Source organism: Syngnathus acus, chromosome 13, assembly GCF_901709675.1.
Source record: "Syngnathus acus chromosome 13, fSynAcu1.2, whole genome shotgun sequence".
NCBI classification, from domain to species: Eukaryota; Metazoa; Chordata; class Actinopteri; order Syngnathiformes; family Syngnathidae; genus Syngnathus; species Syngnathus acus.
The window spans coordinates 9,985,851-10,010,661 of NC_051098.1; the positions used below are offsets into that span (position 1 = coordinate 9,985,851).

Consider the following 24,811-nt stretch of genomic DNA (forward strand, 5'->3'; position numbering starts at 1 on the left):
AAGATGTACCCCAGCTGTCTTGGGCTTCAGGACCCTCGTGAGGATAAGCAGTTCAGAAAATGGAACGATTGATTTTTTTTTTTTTTTCCACATTTCCAATTCATAGGATTTCCACACTGATCTGGCAGTATCTTTTATTTGCATTTGTGAAATGTTTCACACACGTTCACTTGTTTTTTTTAAACTAAACAACAACAAAAAATCATAGATGAGGCTCCATAAATTGATATAGGTTTATTTCATTGACTATAATGATTTAGTGCAAAATAGTCATTTTCATTAGATAACATCATGGTCATATTCCTCAATGTGGCAGACTGGTAGTACTGTTGGACCACTATCAATTAAATTTCTCCCCACCCATAAATAATGAAGAAGCCGCAGTAAATGCTAAATACCTTTGATTTCACTACATGACTGTGAATCTTTAATAATATAGTTTTTCCATTCAAGCATTTCAGGGTTGACCCTGTATGTGGTTCCAGGAGAAAGTACAGTGATTTAAAACAAACATACATACAAATAAACAAATGAAGAAAATAAACAAAAAAGAATAAAACCAAAAAAAAAGTACTTTGTAGCAGCTACCAGTTAGTCAACGCTCATTACAAAATTTGGGTGAAGTTTATTCAGCAGGAATAGCACTAAAACCATCCTTGCAAACATATCATAATCAATAAACATGCCTGATGCAAAAAAACATCCATCCAGCAAATATTTGTGTGCATCACACTAATCACTCGCTCATTAACACTACATCCTTGGATCCACACTCAGATGCTGATGCTGCATTTAAGTATTGGACTCACTGTGCAAGAACTTGTGGTTCACGTTATACTATCACTAACTCAAAAATTAACATTGGACCTGCTCTAAGCAAGTGCCATACCTTTACACTTTAGTTTTATTGATTATATTTCCTGATATTCAGGTACAGCACTGGCATAATTAAATAAAAAATACTGTATAAGCTTATTAAGTTCTAAAACAAATATCATTGGATAGGGTGGTGTATAAAACACCATACCAAAAATAAGCAAAGTGTTTATCAAATGTTCCCAGAACTCAGCGACAGCTATATGATTTGAATGCAGCATGTATTCGCATAGTTATTAAACTGCTCGCAATCAGGAACTGTTAGTTGCTAGTTAGTGCAGTTGTTCAAATAAATAGAAAATCAAATATTCAATGAGAACTAACAAAATGTCATCTTTGGGGGGGGGACAAGCAGGTGGATGTGACACTAGAAAGAAGAGCATCTAAAATTAGTTTGTGTGGTTTAAAGATGAAATAGTGAGTAGTTACATTTTATAAGTATTGAAACAGTGAGTCCGGTTCATTTATGTCAAACCATGAATGCATTTTTATAAACATGAGTCTCAGTTGTGGGAAAGAATGCTTAATGTACTTGGGTAGATGAATCCATATTTGCATCCATATCTTTTTCTTCAAATTACTTTTACCCTAATTATCCCCTCCATTTCAAAAGATTATTTTGTAAAAATAGGCTTATTATTATTTTTTTTAACCTCTGTGGATTACATGAAAAGAAAGAGTGAGCTAAAGTCAACTGCCGCTAATATATTGAAAGATTGAAATCTTGGGGGTGTTTGCGGTGGGGAAAAGTTCCTGACAAAAAACATGAAGAGCAGCAACATGGAGGAACGTAAATCTGAGCATTAACAACCATGAGCAGATTTAGAGAACCAAGACATTCCTCTTTCATGGACTTATCTAAGAGTGCAGTTAGTTTCCCCCCCCAGTTTCTACAGTCATTAACTAAGTAATATTTTTCTTATTGTCATGCAAAACTAAAGGAACTGGTCTCACTGTTCCAATATTTTTGGTGTGTTTTTTTTAATCATAATTCTCAAAATGTACATAAAAATACCATACTTGGTGCTACTCCTCAAAAAACAAATAAGAGGTTGTGTCCCCCTTAAGGCTACAAGTAGGTAAATTAGATGTTATGAGATTCAAACTGCACAGGCTTTCATTGGATTGGAAGGTCCAATTGAACCTCACAGCTTAGGCGTCAATGACTTTTGAGGCTAAGCCTATAGAGGGCAGCACACAACACCTGAATGGTCGCTTCATGACATTTGATTTTTTTTTACAAAAATCTCAGAAAACTATGAGAAGAGATTAGGCCAGCTCTGTGATGTTAAACGGAGTGGACTCACTAGGTTTTCTAGTTTTTAGAAAGGTGTACTGTTTGAAACCACCATAGTGCAACTCCTTGAGTCAGTTTGCTCCATTTTGTTCCATTGACACACCATTGAGAGTGAATTAAAAATGCATGATATGCAATTTATAGGAATGATAAAAGATAAGTAATCTATGGACCTTTAGTGCACAAAGAATGGTGTCATGATACTAAATGCTAGAACTTTTTCACAGAGTTGTGGGAATGATTTTCAGCTCAATTCCAAGACAATACAATGTATATAGAATACAGCGGAACCTTGCTTGCCTTAGTTTTTGACGATTTCTTTTTCATACAGTATTTCCTAAAATGGATGCATGTTCAAGATAATAACTCTCCCAAGTCAATTGTAATGCCCAGGCAACATTGACGTAACATCCTGTCAAAACTGAAAGCATGCAGTATCATAATAGTTGCTCACGGTGTTTCATTTTCACTCAACGAATAAATAATTTGAGTGCGACTGCTAATAGCCACCAAAGCAAGTGTGATGGATTGTATAATACGTTCACCTTTCACATTTAACAGGATGTTACACTTATTATGATGACCAAAATGCTCTAATTGTTGCTGAGCAGAGCGGAATTCTTGTCATTGCCTTGAGTTGTTCATAAAAGCTTACATTGTAGATTATGCCAGGCTGTCTGTTGAACTCTTTTTACACAATATAACAGAAAGGTCTGTGCCAACACCGTAGAATTTAAGAAAAAAGTAATGTTAAATGTTCATCTCTCCTATTCAGTTGTCCCTTATATTTACTTCACATTGTTTTTGTCTATAACGATGTAGTCACAAGCTATAAAATGTGTTTTTGTTCATATTTTTAGGTGTCTGGAACACATTAATTGGATTTACATTATTTCCTATGGGAAATATTGCTTTGGGTGTCATAGTATTCTATTTCAGTCTGACTTTTTTGGAACATACTAAATCACACAATCGAGGTTCCACTGTGTGTCTTATTTTTAAATAACATCCATCCATTAAGATTTTTCTCATTCCAGAACAGAATTATCTATTTTGGTAGAAACATTTAACATGGTTTTGCGCCACCGGCATTAAATAAACCACGATAGGACAAAATGGATAAAGATGTCTTTCAGATGCTGTTTAAGTCACAATTGTGAAATTGTGAAACAATACTGTTCTCAACACTTTTTCTATCATCAGCTCAACTCAGCAGTAGTGCTTCGTAATGGTTCACTGAAGCTTTTGCCGCAATTTAGTTAAACAAGTGATGTGTACTCGCCGATGGAGTTGTGGTGCATTCATGCAGATAGAAAGCTGCGGCAGTGCCATCCCACCAGAAGCTCAGAGCTGCCTGCAAGTTTCCTTTCTCGAGCCGTCCTCCATTTGCTGCTCTTTGCGAATGCCATAAACTATAACTTAATACAGTAAATAAAGTCATAATCCTACCCAAAGTGGCATCCTAGCAGCTTACCTGAGGTCCACTGCTGAGAAACCGAGATGAAACTCATCCTCGTTCGACTCTTCATATTATCACGCAGGCTTCGGAGCCTCGAGATATACATACATTTTGTAATCATTTTCCAATCTCCAATTAATCCAACTAAAGGTTCAGTAAAGAAAATAGCCAAGTGGAAGTCAGTGGTTCACTTGGTCTTGGGCACAACAAGTATCTCATCACCATCTTGGATATTATAAGAGTGAAGAGCTCGCGTGTTGTACTTGAGTTCGTCCGGGCCAAAGGCACTGTTCCTGTCGATGTAATAGAGCCTCATGCTGTTGGTGGAAAGCTGCACGACTGACGTCAGCTGCTTCTTCAGCTCGGCCACCGTCTGGTCTAAACGGATGTTTAGCTGGAAAAATACACATTGGTCATGCATTTCAGACATTAAACTAAATGCCTCGCTTTTAAGTAGAGTGGAATTGAGTTTGAAAAATAAGGTCATTAATCGAAGCACTCTACTACACTGCGATGAATTTGATTCGTTGCTCAGCCATACTTTTTAGTGATGCTTTGCTGTGACGACAATATACGTGCTCTCCAAACTTTGACTGAAGGGAAAATCACGGTGCAAGTGACAGACCTGTTCCACTTTTTCTTCACAGTGAACCTCAACTTGAGCATGGCAGCGTGGTCGGAGATCGATCTCAGCCAGAGGTTCCAACTTCCCATACTTGTTTACCAGACAATGGTATCTTCAGCAAAGAAGGTGAGAGGTTTAAATAGCAATACACTTTAGCTACTCTTAGAGCTTTGCTTTATGCAAGCCTACAGGTAAGTGAGCATAGAGGTTATAATAAGGAAGTACACGTACCGGCGAGGCAGTTCCTCCTCAGGACAGTGCAAGTGGTAACGGATGAAGAACCTCTCGGCATCTTCTCTCTCGCTTTCTGTTACAAGGCTTCCATTCAGCAGTGATATAGAGGGAAGCCTAAAAAGTTCACAATCACGTTGGAGCTATCAGACAGATATTTGTAAGTTTCCGTCCATCCGTCCGTCCATCCATCTGAACTGGATTTGTTTTTAATTGGACTCACTGCGCAATCATCAGGCTGCGCCGCTCCTTGTTGGTGTATGTTTGCAGTAAGGGGATGCCTTGTAATCGCACTTCCTCCAGTTTAGGAAAGAAGTTCAGTTTCTCAATGTCTTCCCATCGATTAAGACCTGGTCACATTTTAAGGAGACATATAGTACTATGATAAATTAACATTTCAATTGCTTGAAGGGTTGCTAAGAACTGAAGAAATTCCAGTAAAATTCTGGAAAGTTTCTCGTAAATGTCCAATTCTGCAAAGGTATCATATGCAAGCAGAAATCTGAAGATTTTTTTTTTCCAGACATAATCATATCAATATAATGGTCGTTCGAGCCGGTTGTCACACCATCCACTGCAATTCCGATTTAAAAGGTTTTGCATGGTTAATTAGTTTGAGAACAGTATTAATCTTTGCAAACAATGTGCAAGACACCTCAGTAAATGAAATGGATTTCAGGACTGTAATTATTGCTGGCTTAATATTATGATGATAGATACTTTGATTTCAACATTAGCTATACTGTTTCTTTTATTGGCATATGTTGTCTAAAAATAGACTGAACACAGGATCTCCTTGGATACAAATTGCGTAGCAGAGCTTAAAAGGTGAAATGGAGAAGGATCAGCTGTACCAAGCTTCGAGATACCATGATGGGTTTGCTAATTTTATCAGCATTACACACCAATCTTAAAATGTCGTTCCATTTTTTTATGCTCATCTAGGGTCAGAGACAACTCAGAGTTTTAGTGAGGTACACCATCATCACCCAGCAAACATTATGATTTGAGTCACAAACCTGAGTTGTGGAGGTTGATTCTGCGAAGGTTGGGGAAGAGCCGTTGCAGGATATCTTTGCTGTCCTGTATAGATGCTAAATTGTTGTTGGCCATGACCAGAGTGTCCAGGCCAGGGAACATTGATCCAAACTTGCGTACTTCACCCCAGTCGAGTAGATTGTTGTCTGTGATGTGCAGCAGGCGGAGGCTAGGGCAGACCACACTGGAGGCTCGCACGCCACTGTACTCATTAAGGCACAGGAACAACTCCTCGAGCCTGCGAGACAACAAGGATTACTCCACGCAGCCATCTATCACTTCAGTACTGTAAGAGCATTAGTGCATCCCTTACTCGGGGATCTCACGGGTGAGCAGCATCACAGTGTCCCAGGACACTTGGGTGTTGTTAAGGACGAGGCGTCGGACCCGAGAAAAGGCTTCAGCGCACTGCGGCTCAAGGGTCATCCCTGCTAGCGGGTTGGAGCTCAGATTAAGAAATTCCAGATTGGGGATGTTTGAAACAATTTTTCCAATCTGAAAAGAGGTAGTGTCGATATGACATGTTTTTTTTCTGTTTCTACTGGATTGCGTGCTAACAAAAAACGGAGAAAAGAAAAAAAACCTGAGCTCATGGGCGACATGGGAGCCATGTGCAATTATTACAATATGCATCACCCTGTCTTTGATCATTTCTGTGTTCTCTGGAAATACTGAAAATGAATAAATGAACAGACCCAGAGACAGCACCTCATGCCAGTCTTGAAAGTTGTTATGGGACAGGTCCAGCTCCATGACGTGGGCACAAAAGGCTGCAATTTCACTCTGGTCTCCTGCCTTGGTGATTCCACATCCATTCAACACCAGCACGCAGGGCAAGTTCAAGCGGTCTGACACAAATATGGAAAATTACAGTGGTCATCAGCAAATTTTGATCAGATTTAACCAGTTTTAATCAGTGATTCAAATTTTTACATTTGAAAAATATGTTACAGTGAATGGGAGGGAAGCTTGTTTGTAATTTGTGGTGATTTAATTGACTTTATGGCAGAATAAATGCCTTAAATGAAACAGGCACATACAGTATCTGTATGCGGGATATACCAATTATCGGCGAAACCGATTTCGATGAATATCAGCATTGGCCTTTTTTTTTTTTAAACTAAGGCCAATAATACATGTTCTTAGGACCGTGTTAACTTTAGTGAACTATTTATTTGAGTTTCTATTTAGCTTAACAAGAGATGCTGTTGACTGTCGGAACTCTCTGCATATTCTGTTTTGGTTGGAATTAAAAATAAGGTAAAGGTTAACATTTCAGATATTTTGAAAGTTTGGAAAACTATTTCTATATAACTACCGTAATTTTCGGACTATAAGTCGCGGTTTTTTTCATAGTTTGGGTGGGGGGGCGACTTATACTCAGGAGCGACTTATATACATACATATGTTTTTTTTCACTTTTTTGGGCATTTTATGGCTGGTGCGACTTATACTCCGGTGCGACTTATAGTCCGAAAATTACGGTATTTCTATTACAACTATTTAAAACAATAGGTGACAATTTACATGTTTAAGTTTTTATGAAACTTTTAAAGACACCATGAACGTTTGGTTAGAATTATTAAACAAAATGTGGCTATTCTCGAAAATAAAAAAAGTCATCATTTTGCCAATCTGTAATGTTGTTCAAACATAGTTAAAGACATTTCAAGAAAGTTAAGAGTTCAAGTTTATTTGTTTTAATTACCACCAATGTTTTCCCTTTCAGTTATTTTTTTACAATAATATTAGTAATATTTAGTTGTTCATCACAACAGGAATGACGCAAACAACTGCAACACACAAACAATTAGCTCACTAGAGGAAATCGTGATCAGAAGGGCACGATATGCTCTATCGATTAGATATACACGTTTTCCAGCTCACCTTTCATGGGGGACCCTTGGGGACATGCAGTGGGCACCACCACTACCCCTATGCCCAACCCTCGACGGCACGGAAAGTTCTCTGGACTGTACTTTTCATTGATCACCTCCACAAAGGTTCGGCCATCCTGGCACACTGGTGACTCCATTGCTCTGTCTTTGGAACAATTTTGACCAAAATTATAGTAACGACTCACCATAGATCACAACCGCTAAAAATATCTAAAAATAATGTTTTTTGGGGTTTATTATTGGTTGTGCTCCCTTTTATGGTCCAAAAACATGACTTGGTGAGAAAAAAGGAAGTAGGCTTTCATGTGAGTTTGAATTATTGTCTCTATGTGTCAGCCTTGTCACTGCAAGGTGATGAGTTAAGGGTGTGCATCCCCTCTAACCTCAAGTCATCTGGTACGGGCTCATGCTACCCTGCTACCCTGAACTGGATAAGTGGTTTATATAATGGACGGATCAATGTCTTATTATACTCAGAAGCAAGGACAAGCTTTGAGTGCCACTGGCTGACATGTTAGAGTGAAATGACTGTCATCATTTCTGTCTGGCTTGTACAGACCAATCACGATTACTGAATAGAACTCGAGATTAGTCAGCAAACAAAATGCAATGCCATTTAAATATACTTGAACTGTTGAAACAAAATGGTTGATATTCCAGCTCGTGACTTTAATATGAAACACTGTACTGCATTTTTTACGACTTAAAATGATGAGTGTGAGTCGTGAGGCTGTTATGATGCAGAGTTCGAATGAGACAGCAATGGAATCTGCTGTGGAAAGGCATACATTATGTAGTGGCCCATCAGACCAGCAGACAAAAAAAAAAGGATCTTGTTACAATACCTGATTTAATAAAACGGCTTGCTGGTAAATTGTGGTAATGTCTGAAAGCAAACTGCTACTCTGCCAACATAAAGAAATGTTGCTGTAATTTTTCTGTTGTATTTTTACTTTGCACTAGCAGTAAAGTCTAAATGACATATATGGTGTAAACCCCCAGGTACTGAAATAACATTTGAGACACTTGCCAGTCAAAACAATGTTATTTTCCAAATAAAAGGCAATGACAACTTGGGATGTGTTTTTTTTCATAATTGGGTGTTTGCAAACTGATTACACTACCCATAATAGGTTTGAGACTCACCTACTACTTGACAATCACTTATCTAGATTTACTACAATTGTCGACATGTTTGTTCAAATAGCTTTGCAATTCAAAAGTTATGCCAGAGAGGTTCTTACCTCAAAAATCTTTCCTTCGATTTGACTTTTTTCACTGCTGTCTTCTGCTGGTGCTGTCAAAGAAATTAACCATGTAAAATGATCTTTTATGGATACATTTGTTTTTCATGAGTTCAGCAGTTTGTGAGGCCATTCAAACTACGACTAATGACTAATAAAGGGACCACAATTACTGCAGTGCACATGTCCTTCCCTGCATAGTTTTTTATTCTTTATTGGCAAGTTTGGCATTTTTCCTTGTGCCTTCAACACTAGTGGTAGCATATTTAATCCGGCCCACTGAAAATTTACATTATCAAGAGTCCTGTAAAAGTTGTAGCATTCATTTTGCCATTTATATGTAGATCCTATATACCATTAATAATGGTTACTATTTTTATATAACATGCAAGGATACCATTAATATTGGTTAATACAAAATACAAATGAATACTTTTTTTAACTTGTTTTTTGTACTGTAATAAACTTTCACACAATGTTATGCATTTTAACTATCTCCTCCGCACCCTAATATATATACAATAACCTGCCCGTCTGTTTAAGAATCAAATGTGGCCCTGAAGCACATTGCACAGAAATGCAAATAATAATGATAATACTAATAATAATAATAATAATACTATACCTCTATATGGAAAATTAGGTTGAGCCATGAAAGTTTTGTTTTCTTTTTCCACATTGGACAATATAGTGATTTTACAACATAGCTTTTTTATTTTTTTTAGCTACTAGGCAAGGAATGCACCAATTGCTCCTCATTTGGGTGAGTAGATAGTCGGCAAAAAGGAGCAACGAAACAATAGAAGTTATAATTTCAGGGATGTCGAGACAAATATTCCCATTCTGTTTTGGCCGAAATAATATTTAAATCTTTGAAATTCACAAGAATTGACAACGGCGCCTTTCAATGCTAGAACTGAATCAATACATCGCGTACATCGCAGAATTGGTATCAATTTGAATGAAGCCCGTTTCATAGAGCCCATATCACAATCTCGTACTGATTACAGCTGCGAATGTAAAATGACATATTTGACAGATACAGTAATTGATGAATACATGTTTCAAGGGGAGTTTACGGTCAAATATTCCTTTTAGCCCCCCCATCACCCCTTCTGATATCAAAACGAATTGCAACAACATACTATCAATAATACATAGCTGATCAGATCATTCCGAAAGAATGTCTTAATCGGCGACTAACAGGGTTGTTATTCAACATACCTTTAATAATCACTTTCAATGCCCCTTGATGAAAACATCCCAGCTGTCTTTTGCTCTTCCCAGTAACCCGGAAGTGGCGTCATTTGTTGTCTTCCACGCATTGGTTCTAGATTGGGGGGCAAAGTCTTTATGCAGCCCCGTAATATTTATTACCATCTCATCCTATCACAGATAATCCTCTTCTGCAGTAACAAAGGAAACGAAAATATAAGGCGTCCTGAATGAAATGTATCTTTACTGCAGGTACACGAGGGGGCTAATGTAATCATCAATATTTGTATACACTACAATTACCGTAAATCAAGATGTAAACTGCCACATTCCAAATTATACAACGTTCATACCTTTTCTATTGCTAATCACTGATCTGCAGGATCATACAAGGACGGTAACTTTTTTTTTTTTTTTTTAAATGTGCATTTTTGGTATTTGTCAACTTATTTTAATAACGTTTAAGACTAGTTTTGTGATGCTTCACATCAAAAGATAAACTAAGGCAGATTCAGATCATGACTTTTTTAACTCCAGGCAGAAGCATACATGACAGTTTCATGTTGAATTTATTCTGGAGGCCCAACAAATGCACCATATCTTAACTTCACTAAACAAACTTTTTTTTTTTTTTTACCTGAATGGATAAACATTTCACAATTTATGTTGCAATGATTCGGGAATTTGTCTTCTGTCAACATGCCCATCAATGCCAGTGGGCGGCGCTAACGTGGAGTTAATCCTAACTATTACCATGGAGAGGGATTTACCTTGATTTGCTGTTGAACCAATCATGTCCTGCTTGCCTTTATTATTATTATTTTTAACCCTTACTCTGGAAGAGATGTCATGATGTTCCTGGTGGACATTGCGAGTATTACGATGTCATCAATCCTAACCTTTATAGGTTATAGTGTACTCCGAGGAATTGATTGTAGGATAATTATTCCTGCCTCATGCTGCACACCAAAGAAGTTGCAGGGGGGGACTAGTAATCAGATCACCAGTTTCACAGTTCAATAACTTTATTTCAAATCTGTAGCTTAATTTTGAACTGTTGTCAAAGTGTCATCTTATTAAACCAGCAGACATGGAGTTACAGAAACTATCAAAATACATGCTCATTTTATGGTGATTCAGTGATGGATGCAACACCAGCTGTGCTTCAATCTGGAAAACAAAACAAAACAATTTAACCAACATATTCACATTCATTGTGATTATCCTTACGAAATTGATTTCAAACAATATGGTAATTAAAACATGATCTTATGCAGTAACATGTTGATTTGGTAAGAAATGCATTTGGTTTCTGTTACCTGTCTTACAATCAAAATTGTAAATTGTTTCTGCCTGGTCACCTAAGGAACAAAAGAGGGGACGAGTGGTTAAAAAAAAAAGAAAAGAGCATCAATTTAAACATGTTCAACAATCCAGCTGCAAGTGTGCAAAAAAGATCAGTTGGTAGACATGTTCAAAGGTTTGTCTGCCAAGACTTGTGAGTAGATGATTTACTTGGCTGGTAATAGTCGTAGATCTTAACCACAGCTGGTTTAAGCTTCTGCACTGGAATTTCCTGGATCAGGTCCAAGCTGTAGTTTATTGGTATTTCCTTTGGTAGCTGTGAGACGAGAGAATGGCAACATTAAATCTTAAAATTAGTTAAAAAAAAAAAAGAAAAAAAAAGATTAAAATCTGATACTCAGCACTCATTACTCACAGACTCCAAATACACAAGCACACGGTCTTCCTTCTGTTCAACACGATCAACCAGCAAAGCGCCTTTGAGCTGTTGGGATAGCAGTGTCAAATGAGTCAAATGACAAAAGTCAATTACCGTACAGTGCTCTACTAATTAGTCACTCACTCTGTGGAAAGAGTTTGGGTCTACTTGAAAACCAGACAGCAAATTGATTTCCAGAATCACCATGTTTGTACCGTTTTCAACCCCATTGAATCTGTGGTTAAAAACAAAAAAGAATAATCATAAAAGCACAGTTTCAAAATAGTGTTAAGCAGGGACGTTAGGCGGCAAACATGTAAAAGAAATATAAAACAAAACTTTTTTTTAACTCCAAAATATTTAGATTTGAGATTGATTAAATATAAGAGTTATACTTTGGGATAAAAGAACCATTTTTGTATGATTCTCTTGGTCATTTACTGGTGTCTGTGACTGGTGTCTAGTGTAGTGCGATTGGCAAGTTATGCCGCCATTGCCACTGCTATATACTACAGTTCTGCACTTGTGATATAGAGTTGATTTCTTACAGAGCTTGCAGCTTCAGGGTGACTTTTGGTCTGCCAGATGGGCTGGCGCAGTGGGCCTCAGTCTGCACCGTGACACTAAGAGTAGTGACGTCAGTGGGTGTAGGAATGTTGTAGAGAAGAGTCATCTAGAAGACAGATGGACAAAAAGTTAACATTCTATTGATTTGGGTAAAGGGGGGCAGAGCCAAGTATTTTTATTTTTTTTTAAACATTTATTCAAAGATAGTGTTGGAAATGACTGCCAGTTTTGTTTTCCTGAGCTAAAAAAATAAAGCGTTTTTGAAAACTAGACCATCATGATGTCATGTATGTCCTTTAAATACATTACTTTTAATATATCAGTCAATATCAGTTTTTATCGGGAGCTCAAGTAAATTCTGACTTCAATTATACATGTTTTTAACCCAAGTAGTGGTGAAAAAAACTCAAGTGTTCACTGACCTGTACTGAAGCGCATGCAGTCCCCTTCGCCTCCACACTGAACTGTCCTGTGAAATCCTTTAGAACTTCTTGGTAGAGCAATTTATTATTCTGGTTGACTTCAAATACACTCTGGCCACTGTGAGACGATACAGTCACTGTGCTTTCACCCCCTGGACTGAATACCAGAGTGTTGTAAAGAGACAGAGCCTGAAGAGCCACCACTGTGTCCTGCGACAAAAAGAGTACATGTACACAGTAGATTAAATGTCCATATTGTACAACTTCTCAGGAAATCTGACAGGGGGGAGTATTTTGTCACTTGCTGACATGCACAATACAACAGAACTGATTTATAGAAATTTAGCCACTGTTAGATCCAACAATGGTACAAAATTAAAAATCTTTATGAAAATACATTAAATATTTCTATTTACCCATCATATTATTTTCTGGGTTGCCATTTACTTGAAAGTTATGCAATGAGTAGCCAAACCATCCAAAGCGCAATATCCACACTCTTGCATGAACTCAGCAAGCGTACTATAGCCAACTCAAATTCTAAAAGGTTGTTTGTGCGTGTGCACCTGAGTAGAAGAGTAGCCTCCGTAATAGTTCTGCTGGCTCGTCAGCCATCTGACAATGCCGGAGGCGTAACCCAGATCTTCAGCAGTGGGAGAACTGCTAAGTCTGGCCAGCAGCACATAAGAGGAGATCTCGACAGAAAGAGACTCAAATCCTTTTGTTGACTTCTGGGACCAGTGAGTAAACCCATCTGTAAAACAAAAAGAATGCATGGAATTTTGCAGAAAAATAGTGCTCTTGATTGTCAAGGTTACACTTCCCTCAGGATTAACCAATGTGTAATTGCATTTATCTTTTGAAAAGCATGTCAGTGACAAGGCATGAAGGGAAGAAGTCAAATCAGTTTGTTTACACTTTAACATGTCTAACAGTTTAACGGTCTGTTTCTATATAATTCAAGTTTTATCCAACTTTGTAGACTAATTGATTTTCATGTCTACGAACATCCCACCGAGGATTGTGGTAGACGTTGGCAACAGAGCGAATCTAACAAATCATTACAGAAAAAGATCAATTGTGACTTTGTTCATCGAGTAAAATACTGTATATAAACAAGGACCCACCTTTTTGTATTTTAATGCTGTCCAAGTGCTCCAGAAGCTGAGCACGAGTCTTCTCATCACCAGCCAAGGTAAAGACATAGGCCAGCAGAGCTGTCGTGTAAGTGTTGCTGTGGTCACTGAGGGAGTCTTTCAAGCAAGACATGCTCTGGGTCACTGTGGCATCCTGTAAGACATAGGTGTCAAACTCAAGGCCTGGGGGCCAAATAAGGCCTGCAACCTCATTTTATGAGGCCCGCGAAGACAAATTTTGCATTGACTGTCATGACTAAAATTACAAATTTCTTCACTTTAAAAGAATAGAGACATTGCTAGCAATTTCTATTAACATTCATCCTTTTAAAATATTTGAATAATTTTTACTGGTTTGATTTCAAAACTAGTTATTCATCAGTTTGTTGTGTAGCGGAAACTATGACTATGATGCGGCCTGTGACAAAAATGAGCTTGACTGCTGTAAGAAATTGCGGGTTTGGGGGCAGGGGTGGTAATGATAACAGACTTAAACTGATTTTGAGAATGAATCTGATCGTGTCAAAATGAGATTTTTTTGTTATTAGCATTACAAGTCCCTAGACTGTGCCATATGGGTTAAATTGGCTTTGGTCGTTTGAGATGCAAGACTGCTACACACAGGACTTGGGTGGAATTGCAAGATTTACAAGTAATTGCATTTCACCAAATAGCTCATGCTCCTCTACCATTCATTTTATTCGGGTGGCAGTGGCGGAAAGCTATCAGGCAATGATTCTCTGTCCCTAAATATGATTTCAATTATTGTATTTTGGAATTAAGATTTTTGTCAAAAACATGAAACGATGTAATGGGTGAAAGCTACTCACATTAACAGATTTACCCGATTCCAAGAAGGCTGCAGTGATGTAAGTGCTGAGAGTCACTTCATCAGAAACTCCACCCTGTAGAGATGAACCATCACTTGTGATCTTTGCTGTACAATAACATCTGAATAAATACTGACGAAAAAGAGACAAAAAAAAAACCTACCTTCATCCTGTTGTTAAAAAGTTTTCCCGACATTTGGAAACAACCGTTTTCTTTCTGCTTGCTTTCAAGCCAACTTTGAGAACTTTCAATTTCCAAAGGGTCAATGTAAATGAAAGACTTGGCTTTGGCAAAAGACCTCATCACAAAAGCAGTCAACCTGGGTTGGAAGGGAACAAATCAATCGCTTAACGTACGGACAGAAGCTTAAATTTACCTACAGTGTAAAGTATCAAAGAATTTTTAAATTGTGCAAGTACATGGTAATAACGTTCATGTTCTCACCAAGTGTTCTCCGTACCAGTCCCAAAAGTGCTATACCCACCACTGAAATGCTTGTAGTTAAGTTGTCTTTGGTAGCCTGAGTAATAAAAACAATGTGCTTAATAGCCTTCAGGACACTGTACATTATTCATCCCCATGAGGGGGATTACATATAATTAGGTTTGATGGCACAAATTGACTTTGGCAGGAATTTCCCTAAATTCAAAGCAAAAAGATGCAGTATCCAATACTTATTTACATATTTTCACATTACACCTTGAGGTGCCATAGTGAAATCTATAGAAAATGTTGCTCTTTTTGATCAGCTGCACTTTTCCCCCTTTGCTAAAGTTTCTTGTGTGTATGCCTGTCTGAGCTCTTACTACAATTGGGGGGAAAAGAAAAAAAAAAAATTACGTACTGTACATGAAATGACCATTACATTGTCACATTTAACCACAAATTAGATTATGGTCTTATGTCCACTCCCAATTGACAGTGGGCAGTACTCTGAGCAACAAAAAGTCAAAAACTAAGCATGAGGAAAGAAGATGTCAGGTTCGTACAAACGTCTATCAATGATGACTCACCACTGGTCAGGAATTTGAGAGATTTTTCTTCCATGGCCGGTGTCAGCTGCTGTGTGTCTTTAAGGTACTGCAGTATGTAAATGTTTGGGGCAAACAGTGCCATGTTCTGCTCTCCACAGCCATACGGCATCCTCAACAGGCCATCAACGTTCTTCAAAGCCCGGCCTAAAATGTCACCTGCATAAAAACATTTCATCGCTTATTATTTATGTTGGATAAAATGCACAGTTATAACTATGATCAATAATATTAATTCATTCAAATTACTCTAATTGGTCAATTAAAAACAAAAAATAGTTTACCCAGGACAGATACTAGACCACGTGCTGATCCTTCAATTGCATTCTCAGGTAGCTTTGCTTCAGTTTCAGCCTTTATACCACCTCCTGTTGAGAAGATGGATAATTCAGCTCAAAGTGATACGTTGGATGCTAGAAGATGGTCGCTTCATTTCACGACTTCAGTACGCATGTCTAAAGCGCGATGAAGATACAAATACTACTCCACAAAAAATACATAAATAAAGGGGCCAGTGTTGTTGAAGGCTGTAAACATGCAATGCCCTGCTTACAGGACAACAGGCATTATTTGAAAAGGTATTTGAATCTGAATTAAATGCACAATTTGACCAAATGTTTTAGAAGACTAAGGAGAAAATTAAAAATACTTCACATATCTTTCACTTGCATTGACTGCATGAAGCTTGTGAGCCATTGAACAAGAGAACATTCGGCATTGTTTTTTCAAATGCCTTTCCAGCCCATGTTTTTTTCAGGGGATGCTTGTATATATCTAACTCACGTAAATATCCTTTACAGTCAAAGCAATTAATCCATTTGGATGAAATTTAATCTGAAACTGAGGTTTGAAAATGTAAAAGGACAGAACTGGGCAAGGGGGAAAAATACTTTTGCTCACATGAAGTTTGAGGCAAATATTTTAAGTTGTGTCAAACACCGATCTAAGTGGTGAAACGATTGTGTCCAATTCATTTTGAGTCAACTGTCCCCCCCACAAAAACCCCCCCGAATTGATACAAGTTTAAAAAGTATACATGTATCAAAAACCCTTTGAGAAATATGTTTGCTACTTCAGAATAGGAATGACCTTTATAACAGTAAATTTTAATTTCCTAAGAATCTATTCTAATTGTTAGCAATAAAACTCAACTGACCGTTAGGGCAGAGCAGTAAGTTGCGGGTCTGTGTCACCTCTGTTCCCTCAGCCTTGGAGGAAAAACAAACAAGTTTCTACATGCATTACGTTTGTAAGAAAGTAGCAAATCTTCCAAATTTAGACTCACAAAAAACTGACCTTCACAATGAGAGGTCTTGTGACCACGTCGATACGACCTCTTTCTGGCACGCTCACAATCTCATTGTCACAAGAAGTCTGGGACAGCACGGCTTCAGCAGTCACGGTGACATTGACAACCCCTAAACAAGCAATTATAAAAATGTCAAAATCATATCTACAGATTTTTATGTTTAAGCAGAATCCTCTGTATGCATGAGACCTCGCACCTAATGTTGAGGGAACCAAAGTCCATTTGAGGGTCATGCGCTCATTGGCGCATAGGCAGCGACTGTACTCTTCACCAGAAACTGGGGTGAGGTTGTACTCCAAGGAGAGGGTTGGAGTCACACTAACCTATTGATGAATGAAAATGAAAAAGAATCAATTGTTAGAGACATCTACCGTATTGATCGTCCTCAAGTAGTCTTATTAGATTTTGAGTTGGATCTTGTCGGAAAAAGAAATCTAGGCTAAAGGAATTAACTCCCGTGCGCAACTTTGTCATTACCATGATGCATTTGGAGAGGAAGTTGAAGACTGTGGCTTTCAGCTCAAATTCTTCCCCACGTTTGATGGAGTACGGCAGAGTGAGCTCAAGGAAGAAAGGCTGGAAGACTGTTAAATTTTCACGAGGAGCCAAGCCAAAACCCTGAGAGGACAGGCAGAAAGTCTCCGTCTCCCATGTGGTGATGGTGTCCGGGGCAGTTAGGGACACATCCTTCATGCCAGAAATGCTGAATCACCCAAAAAGTAAAATAACATTCTAAATTATGTTATGAGAAGCAAATGAATACCAACACAGATGGACAAGTGCCTACTGTCAGTGTATCCTATTAGATACCAATCCAAAAGATCATTTAGAAATATAAAAATGTTACAATTGATATATTGTTAGCACTTGTGACAAACACTCACTCGACTTCCACCATGTCCCACAACCAAGTCTCTGGAAAGAAGTTGCGGATTGTCTGAATTGGGGCGACACCACCCATACTGACTCCCATAGCAACAGGAGCAGGAGCCGCCATCACATCCAAAGATTGGTATCTTAATGCAGTCACACCTGGAAGTTTAAAGTATTTCATCATTAGAGCAGAAATTTGTTGCTGAAAAATATTCAGCATATATCTCTCTCACCGTAGGGAGAGTGATAATATTCTTTTCCCTTATACTTCAAGCAAGTTGGCAGTCTGATGGACAAATCTGTCGCCATCTTCAGACCGTTATTCTAGGAGAACCAACAAACCATAAAATAGAGTATCTAAAAAGCTTATTTTGTCAGTGCAGAATTGTGATAATTACCCGGAAAACTGTGTGAGGGTCTTCGATTTCACGCCCAGGGAATGGTAGAACATATCTTTTAGGTCTGACGTGTAAACATTCCTCTGGATCCTCAACTCTGTATGGAACATCTGTTGATTTTGTGACAGGCAACAGCCCAAATATCTGGCAAGTAGAGAGGGGGAAAAAAAAAACACTAAGTTTTAAGAAATTAAAAAGTGCCAAACACAAAATAGGCTGTGTAGAAGAAGTGTTGGAACTTAGTTTATCAAGGTGAAATCAAACTGGAGTTTGTTTCAACTCAGGACCTCCATCCACATCTACAGAACCTTTTTTAGCACCACGGACTGTTTTAATGTCAGACAATATTTTCACAAACCGGTGTTTGATGACACCACGATTTTTGCGACGAAAACTTCTAAAAAACATTTAGGAAAAAAACAAAATGCCAAAAGCACAAAATCGAATTTTCTTCGCAAAAATCATCCGCGTTTGAACTACAATCCCATTTCTGCAAAACAGACCAACCGCAATCTTAAACGTCACTGTACCGTCCTTCCAGCCAATCAAATAGCACGACGTCTTCAAAAATGATATGAATACCAAGTGGATGTGGTATCTCCACCGGCTTTTAAAGGTATGGCGGATAAATACAACTAAATAAAACGACATAAAAACAATGGCATTGCGGTGCCGGTATCGGTCCACGGCCCTCATCTACAGTACAATATCACAAAAGACACGTCTATTTACCTTATTTGCCTCTAAGGTCTTTCCTGGCTCTTTGATGAGGACACTCTGGTCAACAATACTCAGCCCACACAGAGAATTGGGCTGAGCTGTCAGCTGCAAAATTGTTGGCTCGCCTGGGACAGCTGAAGATGGAATAAACTCCACAGAGACCTGGTGCACACCAAAACACCCTTGATGACCATCAGGTCATCCATCCAAACAGTAATGGGTTAACAACACTTACTTTGTTACCAAAGCATTTCTCAGTGGTGAAGTGTGCACTGTGGGCAATTACTGTTGCACTAGGAAGCACAGCATATGCAACGACCTGGACATCTGGTGCCATCTCTGAAGAAACTTTCAACTGGAAAGTCACCTCACCCTCGGTCACTGGAACATTTATTGGACAAAATTGAAAATTCAGAAATCAAGAAACACTGGGGTAAGGAAATTGGTATTTGAGTTGTTTGCTGTAAATGAAAACAGAATTTGGCATAATGCTTTTGTGCAACATTTTATAAGCTTCTCTGAACTCCATAGAATGATATGGCGCACCTGGTTTATCCTCAACAGCAAACTGTTTTACTCCTTGAAAAACAATGGCTCCCCTGGCAAGCACCTGGATTAAAAAAAAAAAAAAAAAAAAAAAAAAAAAAAGGACAAAGACAAGAATGACTAGCTTTCTACAACTTTCAAAAGTCACATGGTCCGCTGATACTACCAGGTACATCAAACGGTCAATGGTATTAGTAGTGAAACATTTATTCCAACCAAAAAAAAAAAAAAAGGTTTGCATCATTGTCAGTTTACTGTGGCAATTACCATGACAGGTAGGAACAAAATATATGCTAATGCATGCATTGAAAGAATAGTATGTTAACCAGAATCAAATTAACGCACCATGTGGTAAACGTTATATAAATATGTATTTAAAAAATACCTCAACGGCTACAAAGAATTTGTAACAGACATTCAAACAAGTATACCTTGTCATTATTGTCAGTCAATCACTTTGCACCGAAACAATAAAGGCAATTTCAAATCTAAAGCTAACATTCTCGTTAACTCCACTCACCAGATACATAAGATCGGCAGTCCCTTGAGACTCTCCGGCTGCAACATATTGGATGGTGACGTCTTCATCTTTGTCGCAAGGAATTGGTGCATCCTTACTCTTCACCACTAGGTAGCTGACAGTCTTTACATCAAGAGAAGGTTTCAGAACTGGAGAAACAGTGTGCTCTCCATTCTCATAGTATGGGATTTGAAAACTATGCTCCAGGTTTGGTGCAGCACTAACCTGAATTTAGAGAAAACAGAGCATATCGGTTCAGCTATACTAGCTTTGCAACAGTATCTTGTATGTGCAGTTCATTTGCATAAAGTCAAAAGTAGCGGAAAAGTATGCAGGAATTTGGTCAAGCTACTGATTTATATGTAGCCTCCAACATCTGAAATTCATGAACAGTTATTGGTTACAAAAATAATTAAATGAGCTCAGTTTCAATTAGCAGGATGTGGAAAGACTTTAGAAAGTTCATGTCTAACCTACATAGTCCTAAACGTGCAGCCTTTTCATTTAGTATGTAGACTTTATATAGTAGCTATGTATACCCTAATGATGGGCAAATGAAGCTTCATGATAATTCATGAAGCCATTGTTGTGTTTACTTAGACCTCTAGATGGCACTCTGTTCACGGAAGAGCTGAAAGCCCACCGACTTGCCATTTCTTAAAACCCTCACTTTAAACCAACATTGCCATCTAGAGGAGCCAAAGAATACAACAACTGATTCATGAAGCTTCATTTTCCCAGCACATGTATACTATACACACAGTGTATTAATGGACATGCCTTTATGGTCACAATTCCATTGACTCTTGATACTTACGTAGAGGTAAATTTCCCCTTGACCCTCAGTGCTTATCGAGAATGCGGCAAGGCCGTTCGTGTCAGTGGTGAGGTTCTGTCGGAGAACTGGTGACCACCTGTTTCCCTCCAGCAGGTACAAATCCATGCCCTCAATGGCAGTATTGTTGTAGTAAACCGCTTGAACCTGTGGCCAGCACAAAGCACTCTCAGACCACGATCATCTATCTTCACACGTTTCAATTACCAGTGTTTTTTTGCACTTACTTTACCCTCCACCATTGATGAGGCTTCATAAATCTTAGGTGTGTCCTTAAATGAAAGCTTTCCAATTACATAAGAAATTTCTATTCTTTTGAGTTGCGGCACTGTAATTTCTGTCCAATGATACAAAAAAAATCTTTATTCTTCCAGGAATAATCATACATTTCTGTGCAAAGTTTAAAAGGTAAACACGTACCCGTCCCCTCCTCCGTCATCTCCGCAGCGACATCAAGTACATCTTGCACTGCCTTCTTGTCAATTTTTGTGAAAGTGGACAATTTCACAGTAAAAGTAGCACAGCCTGTCTTAGCGGTCTAGAGAGTAGAATTTGTACATGTTATACAGTTTGGTCTCTGAGTTCAGTCAATTTCACAATTGTTTTCAGCCACAATTAAAAATTATGATTGGAGAAATGACCATGAAAGGTCCCCCACTTGTAGGCCAATCATTTCACTTTTACATTTAGAAAAGGTGTTCAAATTTCAAAGATGCAAATTCAGAATCTATTATAACTATCCATTACATGGAAAGATTAATAAGACAAAGGGGAGCAAAGAAATCAGGAATGACATAAACACATGGATTTTAAACTTGATTTATAGTCATTATATGAATGAATAAAACCCAAGGCGTGAAAATGAATTTAAAATGGGTAAAAGTGACATTTCTTTCAGCTCTTGCTAAATGTACCTGTTTTGTATCCTCATAGCAGGGGGGAGTTACGAGAAGGTCCTCGTTTGAGTCGCCGTAAAGATACGGGGAGAGTGGGCGACACATCTTAAGTTTGACACTGCCAGGCACAGGCTGTCCATATGTGTACCTATTTCAAAGCATCAAACCATTTTGTGTCGGTCGGTCAAATAGGGTAAATCATTTCAAGCCACAACCAGCACACTTACTTTGAACATACTTCAATGGTGATGTCATCTTCTACAATAGCCACTTCATTTGGCCCATTTATTTTTGCGTCAAATTTCGGCAAAACTAGAGACAAATATGGGTGTTGTTGGTATAGGGTTGTTTGGTTCAAAAAAAATAAAAAAATGAAAGGATTGGAGTAAAAGGGAAATTTATCATACCGTATTTCTCCACCTTGAAGCTGTGGTAAAGTCTGTCTTCGCCAACTGACACTATGACTTGGTAGCTTCCTTCCCGTGCCTCAGAGTTCAAGGAGTAAGACAGCTGCAATATTGCACTGCCGGATGTTTTGTTCAGCCACTGTCCAATACGGCTATTGCTCGGATTCTGTAACATCGAGGAACAAAAAAAAAAAAAAGATCACATTTAAATCACAGTTCTTATAATTGAGTTTTTGTATTTCAGTGGCTTGGTGGTTAAATGTGCCTGTACTAGTAACAACACAATGGAAACACTGTAGCTTACTTTAACATTCATTCACTTACCTGAATTTCAATGATATCGTACTGCAAAAAAAACAATGCAATTAGAACCAGTGGGAAAAAAAAAAAACGGATTTACATAGTGACAAAAATCAAATTACATCCTTCATTTTTTTGCCTTTCACCAGTATTTACACTAAACGGCTATAATCTTGCATGTAATTTTACATCTTAAAGTAAAAAATCTTACAATATCACAAATCATTTAGTTTGTGTAAAAAAAAAAAAAATCATACAGTGAAGGCATGGTCACATTTATGTACACTACAAAAGTAACTTCAACAGTTCTGATCTCTAAGAAACAGGGTGAAAAGTTATGTGCTTCTCACCGATTCAGTGAGCACATCCATATTGTCACTTCATTACATTGCTCGTTTTCATCTAACTTCTACAGTAGCTAGTTTGTAACATCCAGCATATTTTGTTACGAGACAAACATATGATTTGAGCCTGACAAGAAAATAGCATCAAACTCTCACCATTTGAACGGCAGGTCTTAACTTGGTGTCCAGGGAAACAACTCTGAACTGCACTGAGAAAAGCATGGACAGATCATTAAAAGCTAGTTACGGGTACTTTTTCGGTTGCCATCGTATTTTAAAAAGTGCAACAGTATTTCCTAAAACAAATTAAAAAAACAAAAGAAAAGAAAAAACCCTACGCCAAGTAGAAAAAAATTCTTCTGCTTATATTTACTTTTAAAATGAAACAATTTCGGGAATTGCTGTTGTATGTACTTGAAAAGTTCAAAGTTTATTAAACTCATTTATCAATAGTGAAGACATTTAAAGTATTTTGATGTCAACTGTGGGCCTACAGTACAAAACCAAATATTTAACATTAATAAGAAAAGCAAAACGATTACTTTAGGAATGAAAAGCTGGATTTTTTTTTAAGATACTTCACATATCTGAATGTGCAATATTCATCGAATCATCCAAGGTTCGCCAATGAAAAACATGACTCTTCTATCAAAGTGTTTTTGGCACATACGGAATGTTTGGTGCTATAAAAAAAAAAAAAAAAAAAAAAAAGGTTGTAAACTATGGGCGGCACTTGATCGGAGGCAATGTATTATTTGCTCAGTTACCAGTTTGTCCTGGGAGGTAGATGGGTTTATCGGTCTGGATGAAGGTCATCGGTTTGTACACTTTGATCAAGACTTTCTTGACCTCTCTTGAGAAAAAGGTTGCACCTCGTACCTCCACAACCATTGCCTGCACCTCATCCTCTTTAGGAACAGGAACCTGGATGAGACAATTGTTTTCTTTTACAAATAGCTCGACCTGTTAAAACTGGTCAAAAACAAACAAAACAATCTAGACAATTAATGGCATAGCAAAGATGAATTATTTTTTGTTTTGGGGTGATAAATAGCATTTGTTAATGAAAATAACCATTATTTCTGTAATGGTAAAAATCAAACATCAGTATGTATAATCTCGCCACCCAAAAAGGATACTTATTAAAATGGTAAAGTTTTAAATTTTAAAGGCATTATTTTACAAAAAACAAATATAAAAAGTCACTTTTATCTTTCAAAACCATTTTGATAGATTGCTGAGCAAAAAATAGGGAGTTTGTCATTGAATGTGTCAATATGCATTTTCCGTACATGACCAAGATATTTGGGGAATATAAATCTTGACAGATTCAACTAACCAAATACATTTTTTTTTAAAAGCTGACCTTAAACTTGTGGCACGTATGAAAGTCTTTGCTGGATTCCTCTTCGAATAGAGTTTTGTTCTCCTCTTTAGAGTGCAAAAAGACACTCATTGTCAGAGTCTCATTGGGGTGGAGCAGACTCGCACAGAAATTGGTTTCAGTTCCAGCTTCCAGAACAGCAGGAATTCCAACCAGGTAACTTCTACAATCATGAAAATACACAAAGGCAGCATGTCATTTTGTGTAAAATGAAGACAAGTGAAAAATGTTTGTCATTAGGACAGAAAACCTACGGTTTAGCCTCTGCTCCAGCCACAAACATCCAGCTCAAGACGACACACCATGTCCAGCTCCATGACTGATTCCTAACACCACCCATGATTGACTGAGAAGATCAACGTCTGCATCTGCTAAATAGCCACTAACAAACAAACACCCACCCACAAGTTACACATAAGCACGTTCCAAACGCCCCCTCCGCCCACACACAAGGGGGGGGGAAGCTACCCAAGATTGACTAGCTTTGAACTAGTTTAGTTTAGATTAGTTTAAACCAAGATTTGTGGTAAAATCTAAAGACTTGGAATTTAAACTTATAGTTTTACTTACTGTTGTGAGAGTGGGGAAGTTACTAAATAAGGCTACATCATCATTTGAAATATTTCAATATACACATTGCAAACATGCAAGAATGAACCTCCCCAAAACAATCCTTCAAAATCTGA

General features: G+C 37.9%; 2 protein-coding genes across 8 annotated transcripts; both read right to left on the reverse strand.

Moving 5' to 3' along the window:
* Nucleotides 1–1,221: 1,221 nt before the first annotated feature.
* On the reverse strand, nt 1,222–10,333 carry LOC119132224 (tubulin-specific chaperone cofactor E-like protein). 7 transcript variants are annotated; one of them, XR_005099818.1, is made up of 10 exons: nt 9,893–10,332; nt 8,669–8,721; nt 7,414–7,569; nt 5,840–6,374; nt 5,508–5,764; nt 4,712–4,838; nt 4,489–4,605; nt 4,258–4,369; nt 3,648–4,026; nt 1,222–3,562 (listed from the first exon to the last, which is right to left on the reverse strand). XR_005099818.1 is itself a non-coding variant. In XM_037267294.1 (10 exons), exons 3-10 carry the CDS (start codon nt 7,559–7,561, stop codon nt 3,820–3,822), a joined length of 1,428 nt encoding a protein of 475 aa, XP_037123189.1. In that variant the 5' UTR covers nt 7,562–7,569; nt 8,669–8,721; nt 9,893–10,333; the 3' UTR covers nt 1,222–3,819. The 7 variants fall into 7 exon arrangements, 5 of the variants coding, with proteins under 5 accessions (XP_037123189.1, XP_037123192.1, XP_037123191.1 ...); XR_005099817.1 differs by having other exon boundaries at nt 1,222–3,567; XM_037267294.1 differs by having other exon boundaries at nt 1,222–4,026; nt 5,508–5,571; nt 5,647–5,764; nt 9,893–10,333.
* Nucleotides 10,334–10,890: 557 nt separating this feature from the next.
* Nucleotides 10,891–24,537, reverse strand: LOC119132223 (alpha-2-macroglobulin-like). Its single transcript, XM_037267292.1, has 36 exons — nt 24,380–24,537; nt 24,108–24,288; nt 23,509–23,665; nt 22,898–22,950; nt 22,422–22,442; nt 22,098–22,263; nt 21,918–22,002; nt 21,709–21,838; nt 21,215–21,332; nt 21,022–21,131; nt 20,777–20,941; nt 19,960–20,184; nt 19,440–19,503; nt 19,129–19,274; nt 18,906–19,055; nt 18,174–18,317; nt 18,009–18,099; nt 17,787–17,934; nt 17,380–17,605; nt 17,099–17,225; nt 16,890–17,011; nt 16,750–16,801; nt 15,878–15,961; nt 15,576–15,752; nt 15,007–15,082; nt 14,725–14,881; nt 14,562–14,636; nt 13,723–13,885; nt 13,162–13,349; nt 12,596–12,805; nt 12,155–12,279; nt 11,751–11,841; nt 11,604–11,672; nt 11,399–11,504; nt 11,203–11,244; nt 10,891–11,053 (listed from the first exon to the last, which is right to left on the reverse strand). The coding sequence occupies exons 1-36, from the start codon at nt 24,463–24,465 to the stop codon at nt 11,049–11,051; spliced, it is 4,335 nt and encodes a 1,444-aa protein (XP_037123187.1). The 5' UTR covers nt 24,466–24,537; the 3' UTR covers nt 10,891–11,048.
* Nucleotides 24,538–24,811: the final 274 nt, after the last annotated feature.